This window comes from Corylus avellana, chromosome ca4, assembly GCF_901000735.1.
Source record: "Corylus avellana chromosome ca4, CavTom2PMs-1.0".
Taxonomy (NCBI): Eukaryota; Viridiplantae; Streptophyta; class Magnoliopsida; order Fagales; family Betulaceae; genus Corylus; species Corylus avellana.
Genome location: NC_081544.1, coordinates 7,307,685 through 7,318,845, shown reverse-complemented (window position 1 = coordinate 7,318,845; position 11,161 = coordinate 7,307,685). Strand labels below are relative to the sequence as shown.

General features: G+C 38.6%; 1 protein-coding gene across 1 annotated transcript; it reads right to left on the bottom strand.

The window, feature by feature from the left end:
- Nucleotides 1-3,877: 3,877 nt before the first annotated feature.
- Nucleotides 3,878-6,613, bottom strand: LOC132178512 (anthocyanidin 3-O-glucosyltransferase 7-like). Its single transcript, XM_059590943.1, has 2 exons — nucleotides 5,713-6,613; nucleotides 3,878-4,665 (listed from the first exon to the last, which is right to left on the bottom strand). Exons 1-2 carry the CDS (start codon nucleotides 6,545-6,547, stop codon nucleotides 4,118-4,120), a joined length of 1,383 nt encoding a protein of 460 aa, XP_059446926.1. The 5' UTR covers nucleotides 6,548-6,613; the 3' UTR covers nucleotides 3,878-4,117.
- Nucleotides 6,614-11,161: the final 4,548 nt, after the last annotated feature.

Below are 11,161 nucleotides of genomic sequence, written 5' to 3'. Positions count from 1 at the left end.
TAAAGCTTCATAATCTCCCAATTGAATTTTGGAATTCAACTTGTTTGAGTTATGTGGCTAGTGGTGTTGGCAAACCACTCTGTGCTGATTCTGTTACTGAGGAACAACTTCGAATAGGATTTGCTAGGGTATTGGTTGAGGTGAATGTCGATTCTAAGTTTCCTAAGGAGATTGAAGTAGTGGGCGCTAATGGGGAAAGAGTGGTAGTTGGTGTTGAATACCCTTGGCTTCCTCTTAAGTGTAAGAAGTGCAATTCTTTTGGTCACTTAACCTATGCTTGCACTAAGATTGAGAAGCAGGTTTGGGTTCCTAAGAGATCTGAACCAATACAAAAGGAATTGCCTACACAAAAGGTCTCTATTACTAATAAGGCAAATGAGATAAGGATTGTGACTCTGGATCTGTTGCTAAAGATCAGTGAAATGAGGTGAGAAGCGTTAGAAGAACACCTATGTCTAAACCTATTCTTCGTGATAGCCAGAGGCATTGGACCAACTCCTTTCATTTGTTGGCTAGGGCTGATGGTAGTTTTGAATCAGGGTTGGTGAAGGATTCAGGTACTTTTTCTCATTCTATTCAAAAAGTGATTGAACATGCTTTGAATGAAGAGAGTGAAAATATCTTGCTAGCTAAAGGGAAAGGAAAAATGGGGGAAGAGGAGGAGGTTTGATGAGATGTTTTTCTCCTACTATATGAACTGTCTGATTTGGAATGTGAGGGGTTTGAATCACCCCTCTAAACAGCAAGAGGTGAGGAGAATGATTAAGATCCATAAGATTGGGTTAATGTGTTTAATTGAAACTAGAGTTAAATTGCATAAAGCTGATAAAATCAGATCCTGTATTGTTCTTGATTGGGGCTTTGAATTTAACTATGATCAGCATATGTTGGGGAGGATTTGGATTTGAATTTGGATTTGCTGGAAGAAGTCAGATTTTGTTGTGACTGTTATTGACAAAAGTGCACAAAGTATCAATTGTGTCATTAATTCTCTTAAGAAGAATCTTTGTTGGTATCATTCTTTTATATATGGGGATAATAATGGCGTGGTAAGGAAGTCGTTGTGGGCTAATCTAGCTTCTATGAAAGTTAGAGTAGCTAGTAATCCTTGGATGATATGTGGCGATTTTAATGTGGTTAGATCAGTAGAAGAAAAATGGGGGTCAGATAAGTTGAACTCCTATGAAGTTGAGTTTAGGCAGTGCTTAAATGATTTGGAGGTCATGGATATCAATTTTAGTGGCTGCTATTATACTTGGATTAATAAAAGTGAGGAGCCTCGGTTTATTTTCTATTTGGGTAGCTTGGGTGAGGGAAAACCTTCTAAAAAGAAAGAGCTTTTGGAGTGTTGGTATCCCACAATCCTGCTCTTGGAGTTGGAGAAAAATATTACAGCTGAGGGATGTTGCTAAAAAAATTTTAAAGTTTGAAGTAGGAAATGGGGAGAATATTCTTATGTGGCTGGACCATTGGCACCCTTCTGGTATTCTTCTGGAGACTTTTGGTCAGAGGGTAGTCTATGATGCACATTGCAGTGTGGAGGCCAAGCTTTCCACTGTCATTCTTAATGGAGACTGGTTTTGGAAACCAGCTAGGTATGAGGCCTTAGTTGAGATTCAGTCTAGGCTTCCTGAAGTAAGTTTAGGACTGCATGATAAAGTTTTTTGGACTGCTTCTAAGAAAGGCTGCTATGTTAGCTCAGAAACTTGGCAGATTCTTAGAAGGAAGAAAGTGGAGAGATTGCTTGGTGGAAACTGGTGTGGTTCCCTTTAGCCATACCTAAACAAGCATTCATTTTATGGCTTGTTATGCAGGATAGACTTTTAACAGGGGATCGTTTGCTGAAGATGGGATATAAAGGAGATTGTAAGTGTCTGTTCTGCCACAATCAGACTGAAAGTAGAGAGCATCTCTTCTTTGAATGCAGTTTTTGTTATCGCATCTGGAAGTTCTTTATGGGTAGATGCAGTGTGAATATTATTTCTGTGAAATGGGATGAGATTATTCAAGTGGGAATCAATCATTGGGGGAGTAAAAATCTGAAAGGTCTTCTATGCCGACTGGTGTTAGGATCTGTTGTCTATCATCTTTGGCGCGCTAGAAATGAAATTAAGCATTCTGGGCATCCACTTACTGAAGATCAGCTGCTGATAAGAATTCTTTGGGAAGTAAGAGCTAGGATAATTGGGAAGGGTAACTTTCCTAAGACTAGAGAGAATCTTCTCCTAGTGTCTTTATGGAATCTACCTGCAGATTTGTTGATATGAACTGTTTCTGCAGGATGTGATTTGTTGGTTTTAGCATCCTTGAGGAATATGCCTGCTGACTTGCTGTTGTAGTTCTCTTTGCAGGCTTCTGGTTTTTTCTGCCTTGCTCTTCTTATTGTAGGCTGGCCTCTCTTTTGGAGAGGTTTTTTAGTACTGCTTGGGGTTGTGTAGTTTGCATTCTATTTTCTGTTTCTGCAGATGGTTTGGTTTGTTGTTTGGTTTTTTAGGCCCTGCGTGGTTGTTTTCTGTAGGCTTGGTTTGGTTTTGTTGTTCTCTTTAGAACAGTCCATTTTTGGACTTCTTTTGGTAGTGCTGGCTTGCTAAATTGTATGTTGTTTATGCAATTGGTTTGCTTGGAGTATGTTTGAGGCCCTACGTGGCTAAGCTGTTGGCCTTTTGAAAAGGCTTGTATTTGGGATCTCTTTGTAGTTTGGTTTTGTTAGCTTTGAATGAAATTTCTTATCCATAAAATATATATATAGGGAAAAAAAAGAAAGGGTCTAGCATGTTTTGCTAACTTTCTTTGGGTTTTTTGTGTCTCCAAGTGTAGTGGCTGAGCATAAGGAGCAGTAGACTCAAAGCACCACCGAACAACCCACCCGCAATGGTGAGAATCTGTTGTGGTCACAATGGAAAATTGGGAAATTCAATTTGTCTATTGTATTCGTGAGTTTTCTTTGGCTTGAAAGTCTGTCGCCCCACTCATCATCAACCTAGTGTATAAAGAGAAGTAGATCCAAAGCATGACAGACTATAATGGAGAGATTTTGTTGCGGTCACACTAGGAAAATTGTGAGATTCAATTTATCTATTGTGTTCGTGTGTTTCACCTTCTAAACTTGAGGACGAGTTTTTTTCGAAGAAGGGGAGAATGATGCAGAATGAAGAAAAAATATTATTTTAGAGTCGGTCTTATTTTGTGATCATATTTAATATTTAATTTATGGTTTAACATTTCGTATTTAGTAATGGGCTTGGCCCAAAAGTTAGTCACATTAGTGTTAGGGTTGAGTGTTTTAGTTTATTTAAGCATAAGTTTCAATTGTATTTGACAGTCGATGATTAAGAAATAAATACTTATTTTGTGCTTTGAGAGCTGTGATTATTCTTTTATGTAGTGAGACTCTACGTTCCTGGTGAGACATCAAATTTATTCAATTGGTGAGACGTCAATTTTTTTATTTTATTTTATTCTTAGTGCGTGCTGTGTCAGTGTGTATCCTTTATATAGACTAAAATACACTCTTAATTTGAAAGGAAAATGTAAAACTAAAAAAATCCTAATTAGAAAAGAAAAACCCAACCCTTAATGAAAAAAAGAAAAAAAACAAAACCCAATCTTTATTAGAAAGAAAATCTAAAAAAAATATATGCATAAATAAAACACCAACACGTACAAGTGTCGGTGCTGCATCATAGATACTATTTTATTCAGCATTTAGTGAAAAGTGAAAGTTCACGTGTCCATGGATGCCATGGACGCCAAGGACTGCTTAAACTTTAAGACGTAGAGATTTTTTATTTTTTACTAATCAAATAAGAAAAATGGTACTTAAGGTAGGTCGTTCACGTTCACATTCTTAATTCGAATGGAATAAAGAATGAGGAACTGGTTGAAAATACTTCTTAACTTAAGATTAGAAGTGATCCATCAAACTACATAGTGTACACAATAAATTAAGTGCACTAAAAATAAGGCAAATACCGAAAGAAAACAAAAAAACAAGAGAGACAGTCTTGAAAAGTTTGAGTAGCAGCATGACCTTTACTAAAGTAGCAACTGACAAGAGACACGTAGTGGCAGCATGACAGCATGAATAATTTTACTGTCAGAGAATTTAATAACCACTTTATTGCGAGATTAGATGTACCAAACTATTGAATTCTTGCGTAGCATTGTCAACAGCTTTTAAAACAACCTCTTTGAGGGCTTCGGCCTTCTCCCTCATCACCTTTCCTTGTTCATGTCCCAAAACGAGTTCTAAGTTCTTGACCAACCGATTCTTCGTGATTACACCTCCCTCAACTCCGACACCAATCCCCCACTCCTCTATTATTCGCCCGATCATGTGTTGATCGCCGAAGAACGGCCTGCAGATCAACGGCACCCCGTTTGCAATACTCTCGTAAACAGAGTTTGCTCCACTGTGCGTCACAAACACACCTACAGAAGCATGCGCTAGTACTTGCGCTTGGGGTGTCCACGCCACTACTTTTCCATGCATCCTCGTCTTCTCAAGAAACCCTTTCGGCAATAGTTCCTTTGACTTTTCGTTAAGAGACCAAAGAAATGGAACTCCACTCGTTCGTAGTGCTTCTGCTGTTGCTATTAGCTCCTCATGCGGCAACGATGCCAAAGTTCCAAATCCAACATATGCCACTGATCCATTCTTTTTACCTGTTAGAATAAAAATTAAAATCATGATCATAGAAAACTTGACCCATGCATGTGACATGAGGAAGCTGATGCAGGGCAGGGTTGCTTAGTGGGTTCACAATAACAAACATCAATATAATCACAACTCTTCTTAAACTAAAATTATATCAAGAAATTAATACAAAATAGCTAAAAATAACTACTCATTGAGTGTTTTATATTGATAAATTGATCAAAATACATAACTTGACCACTAAGGTCATCTTATCATGCTTATATAGAGCCTAAATTTGAACCCTTAAAAATAATAATAAAAAACCAAAATAAGTACATTTTGCAGTAAAAATAATTCAGACCGACTGCCGAAAAGTTGTCGTTTTGTATTGTTTTCATGAAATACATAATCCTAGCCCTTTAAAAAAGTTTTCCTAACGTCACCAAATTTGTCTTAATTTGATGTCAATAAAAATATATAATTTTTTTAAGTAAAACAAATATGACCAAAATGGATAAAATTACATTAGGGATTGTTTAAATGTGTATTTGAGAAGTTTAAAGTGTGTTTAATACTTAAAAAGTTTGTTTAAAAAATATATATATATATATATATATATATATATATATATAGATATGTTTGGTAAAAAAAATTGAAAGCGTTTTTAAAGGTCTAAAAAATTCAAAAATGACCAAAATATCTTTGGCAAAAGCTTCATTTTTAAACTTTGCCAAAAACTATTTTTTACTAGAAAAATTTGGAAAAATTTCACTTTGACCCATGAACTTTCATTCGATTTTATAAACCTCCCATGAACTTTCAAATATCTTATTTTAGACTCAGAAACTTTCAATTACTCTCAATGTGGACCCTCCGTCAAATTTTAAACTTTACATGACGTTTATACTCCTGATTTTTGTATAAAATTTTAACTTCCAAAATGTTTTTTATTTTAAAAAAAATAAAAATTTAGGACATTTTAGTTTTTTTTTGTATTTTTAACGACTAAAATTAATGAAAAAAATTCTAATGGAGAGTGTTGGAATATAAACTTAAGTGTGATTAAAAATTACCGTCCAACCACGATAGGCAGCCGGTTGGATCCGAAATCAACGGTTGTAAAGGCGGTGCTGGTAGTGATAGGGTGAGAAAGCCAACATAAAGCACATTCTGAAACTTTGATCTAAGGTCATGATTGAGAGGGGGAGAGTTTAGTTCCTCGAAAAAACCCATCACGACGGCTTTAGCTCGCGGTAGCGCGGAACCCATTTGACTTAACGTGCGTGAGAAAATTGACTCTTCTTCGCCCACCCGCGGCATCAGCACCTCCTCCGGCAAGTCAGCAACACGCATGGCGGACAGCCCTGGAACAAAATCCAGTGTTCCGCTACCATTGCCATCACAACGCTGGCGAATGAGGTGAGTGTAAACGTGAGCGGAGAGACAGCATGGCAAACTTGACCAAATGGGGATCCATGGAACATTCATATCCTCCGCAATCTCCGCAGCAGAAGCACTCAAGAAAGCATCGGAGAGCAGGCAGGTGATTCTCTTACCGGTCTCCGCCGCTGCCGTGTCTAAACCCTTTTTGAGGTTGTCGGGCGTGGCCTTGAGGAAAAGGTTTACAGCCTCTACAGGGTTTTTTCCGGTGAGAACATGATTCTCCGGCACTCCGTCCGCTACTTGGTAGAACTTTATGTTATGTGGAACGTCGTCGTCGGCTGTTGATTTTGAGAGGAGTGAGTGGGTGGAGTTTGGTGTGTTTATGAATGAAAAGTGAACGTTTGGGGCAGCTCTCGCTAATTTACGCAGCAGACTTAGACGAGTAAGGGGGTGGCTGCCGAATGGGAACGCCAAGAAGGCCACGTGCTTCTCCTCATGATCAGAGCTTTTGGTCACTGCAGACATGGTAGCTAGTGTTTGTATATATATATATAAGAAAATATCCAGTAGAGATGATCTCTTGGCCTTTTGGGGAAGAACCAACCTCGTGTATATATATATAAATATTTTATTAGCCACGTGAGCTAGAAGAGAAAGTTGAAATATTAACGGTGCATAGAGCAAAGGATACTGAGTGATGCTTGTGGCCAAGGGAAGGTTACCGTGGAAGTTTTGTAGCAACGCATCCAAACGTACGTACGTAAGTTGAAATTAAATGATGTGTCAAGTTGTCAACAACATCTATCAATTCTCCTGTGAGGTTAGGTGCATGTATCAGAGACCCTACTAAAAATAAGGGAGGCAGGGCCGGCTGTAATCCTAAGGCCCAATTTAATAAAGCTTCTAATTAATAATGGGAAATGGTAAGTGTTTTTTTTAGTGTTATTCTTAAGAGTTAGGCCTAGGCAAATTCTCGATTTGCCACCAGTCGGCCGTGTTTCGACCGTAACTGCCCTAACGCCGTTCGACACTAACTACCGGCTGGCCAGTAAGCGGTAGGCTTTAAGATTTCTGACATTTTCCGTTGGGTAGGCAAAATAGCCTTCAAAGAAGATGACCGAAACCAAACCGAAGTTACTGACATCAGAAATCAGAAATAAAAAATGATGATTTGGAGGCTATGGTGGAATTGATAGCAGTGGTCCACTAGACGAAGAAGAAGAGAAACAAGAAGAAGAAGGCTTTGAAGAGTTGTCCTATAAAAGTCGTAGCAAAGCTCTTTTTTCTAGAAGATAGGTACAAAGCTTCATTGATTTCTAGCTTTCGGATCATTTGCTTTACTTTAAATTCTAACTGTAGAAATCTTATCACCAACTTGAGCAGTAAAGCTCTTTTTTCTAGAAAATGGGTACAAAGCTCCTTTTATTTCTAGCCTTTGGATCATTTTCTCTAAATCCAAAACCGTAGAATTCTTATCGCCAACTTGAACCGTCATCCATTACCACGTAAAGCTGTCATCTAGTAGCCCATCATCTCATCTTGAAGGAATCCGACTTACATGCTGTTATTTTAATAACAGCATGTATGCTGTAGTTAAATCAACGGTCAAGATTTAATTTTAAAGTTGACTTACTTTTAGAAGCATTTAATAGGAGAGAGAAAATGAAAAGAGATTTTGAGAAATTCAATATTGACCGTTGATTAAACTACAGCATACATGCTGTTATTTTAATAACAACATGTAAGCCAAATCCATCTTTGAAGAACCAACTTTCTAGTTTTTGATCTGCCAGCCAGTGACGAAGAATAGATCAACCGGACCTCTTCACCCCACGAAGCTCTCTCTCTCTAACCGGAGCTCTCTCTTTAACAGGTTACCGACCATTACCGTCACCGATTATTAACAGCCGAAATAAATTTAGTCGAGATGAAGTCGGTGAAATTACCGACTTCACCAACAAAGTCGGGACGGTAGGCGGAAAAACCCACTATCATCACCGATTCCCCCCGATACCCACCCCTAGTTATTCTAGTCGTATGTGAATATTATTTTCTAAAAAATTAAAAAAAGAAACTTCTTCCTTATTTCTCACTTTGTTTTTAAAAAATAATATTCACGTAATACTAGGAGAATACTAAGAGAATACCAGAAGAGCATCTAGTATTTCCAATTTATTACAGTCAATGTTTTTTTAATTAAGCCCCCAAATTATGGTAAATAAGTAATTAAGAAAAATATTAATATGTTTGATTCTCTTCAAATCTCCAGCATTTCATTCTTGAAACAAGTACTACAATAATTGATAGTATTAAATAAAGAAATCAAATAAAATATTAATATCAAAGTCATTCTTAAATAAATTTCTCATATTGAACCTAGAAATATTTTGGGCTATGTAATGATCGGCCAAAGATTTACATCATAATTTACGGAATAGGATCCTCTCCAGTCCATTTTGGACGGGAGAATATTCAGTTAATGGTTAGAATCTTTCTATAGAGATCCTGAAGCTATAAATAGGACGTATGTCCCATTAATAAAAATGATAATAAAATATTATATATACTTCAAAAATAATTAAAAAACAAAATTATAAAAAAATTATGGGGTGATTGGCCACCCCAGTTGAGGGCTGGGGGGCGATCTAGGGTGGCCGAAGCCACCCCATGGCCCTTGGGGATGGTCCAGCCACCCCCAAGGCCAAATCTAAAAGAAAAAAAAAAAAAAAAAAATCATTTGGCCCCAGATGGCCGCTATGGGGTGGCTTCAAGCCCAAAGGGGGTGGCCAGGCCACCCCCAAGGGCCAAACCATTTTTTTTTTAGGTTGGCCATGGGGGGTGGCCGCACCACCCCAATGGTCATGGGGTGGTCCGACCACCCCTCGCCGGTCATTGAGAGCCACCCCCAGCTAAAATGGGGTGGTCTAGCCACCCCCTATGGCCAAGATGGGGTGGCCAACCACCCCTTTTTTTTTCTTTTTTTTTTTTAAAGTAATATAATATTTTCTTATTATTTTTTGTTAGTGGGACAGGTGTCTCATTTGTGGTAGCCATAAATTGGATATTCTCCTGTTCATTTTGGACTGGAGAAAATCCTATTTCATAATTTACAATGACGGCTAATCAACAATAAATTATGATCTCAAATCCCAACTGGCAATTGGATAGTCATTGCATGAAATATGTGTTTTTTTTTTTTTTTTAAAGGAAATTTCCTTCAACTTACTTTAATCTTTACTCTCTATGAACGAGCCTCGGGGCAGCGGTTGAATACCACCAAAAAGGCCATATTTTTTAGTAGAAATACTAAGGAAGAGGAGAAGTACTGCAAAATCCTTGAAGAATCAGGGATCCCAAGTTCCCAAAGGTATGACACGTATTTGGGACTGTTGGCTTTGGTGGGGAAATCACGAACAAAAGAGTTTCGAAGCATCATTGACCGCATATGGAGGAGCCTTTAAGATTGGAAGTTAAAGTTTCTGTCACAAGCCATAAATCATGTTGAAGGCGGTGATTCAAGCCATCCCGATTTATTACATAGGTATCTTTATACTCCCCAAAGCTCTTTGCTACGAAATAAATTCTCTCATGAGAAATTTCTAGTAGGGACATCAAACGAATGGATCACGAATCCATTGGATGAGTTGAAGTAAGATGGGGACCACAAAGAAGAAGGAAGGAATGGGGTTTAGAGACTTCCAATGTTTTAACAAGACCCTTTTAGCAAAACAAGAATGGCAGTTATGGCATGAGTCGACAGCCTAGTCTCTAAAATAATGAAGGCGAAGTATTACCCAAATGGGTCTTTTTTGGAGGCTCGATTGGGGAACAAACCGTCTTTTGTATGGAGGAGCATATGGGGATCGAGTGACCTTCTTGAAGAGGGCTTAATGTGGAGGATAGGAAACGTTAAAAGGACAAAAAATTGGATGGATAAATGGATTCCAGTCTAGGATACATTTATGATCCAATCAAAACCAAGTGTCATTGACTCAGACGCCACTATTAGTGCACTCATTGAGAGAGATACTCACTAGTGGAATTTAGGGCTTCTAGAGACACTATTCAGTCCAATGGAGATCCAAGCAATTCTATCAATCCCCATTAATAGCACCGACCAAAATGATGTATTGATTTGGAGGGGTACTACAAAGGGGGTCTTCTCTGTGAAAAGTGCATATTATTTGGCTAAGGAAATTGAAGAAAGAGCACAAGCCAATTGTTCTTAAGGGGGAAGGTTTAATGAGGTCTAGCACACCTTATGGCAGCTACATATCTCTAATACCAAAAAAAAAAACTTATTATGGAGAGCTTGCCATGAGATTTTGCCTACATACGATAACGTATGCAAGAAAAAAGGTAATAAAGGAACCTCTTTGTCCTATTTGTGGGCTAGATGCCTACCATATTTTGTTGGATTGTCCCTCTACGAGAGATCCCTAAGATGGGTGTTGCAGGAAAATCCAGAAGATTACCTTAAGGGGCCCTACGATTATCCATGTGGTGGAAGAAAATTTAAAAATATATGAGGAAGATGAGATAAAATTATTTGTGGGGCTTGCATGTAAACTCTGGATAAGATGAAATAATGTGATCCATGGGGGAGTTTTCAACCACCCAACCACTCTTGCGCAACGAGCGATGACAACTGTGGAAGATTTTAAATTTGCAAATATTTTTGAGGCCAACGATTGCAAGGTGAGTAGGAATGTTCCAACTCCCCATTGGCGAGCTCCACCCTGGGGTTGGTACAAACTAAACTAGGATGTAGTAGTTTGCAAGAATCTGGGACTGGTGGGGATGGGCATGGTGGTGCATGACGCGGCTGGGAAGGTGGTAGCAGCAAGGTGCGCAGCAGCAAGGGGTTTTATTGACCCAAGTGTTGTTGAAGCTTGGGCGGGGATACAGGCCATACGTTTGGGGCAATACCTCAACCTCTCTCATATCCAAATGGAAGGAGATGCGCAAATAATCATGGAAGCGGCTAACTCTATGGAGCAAGATTGGAGCAAAATAGGACATCTCGTGGAAGACATGAAGTAGGGGCTGAAAAATTTTCCTCAGTGGTAAGTACTTTACGTGAGTCGAGCGGCCAATAATGCGGCTCACACACTTGCTCGGTTGGCGGCTACAACAAGA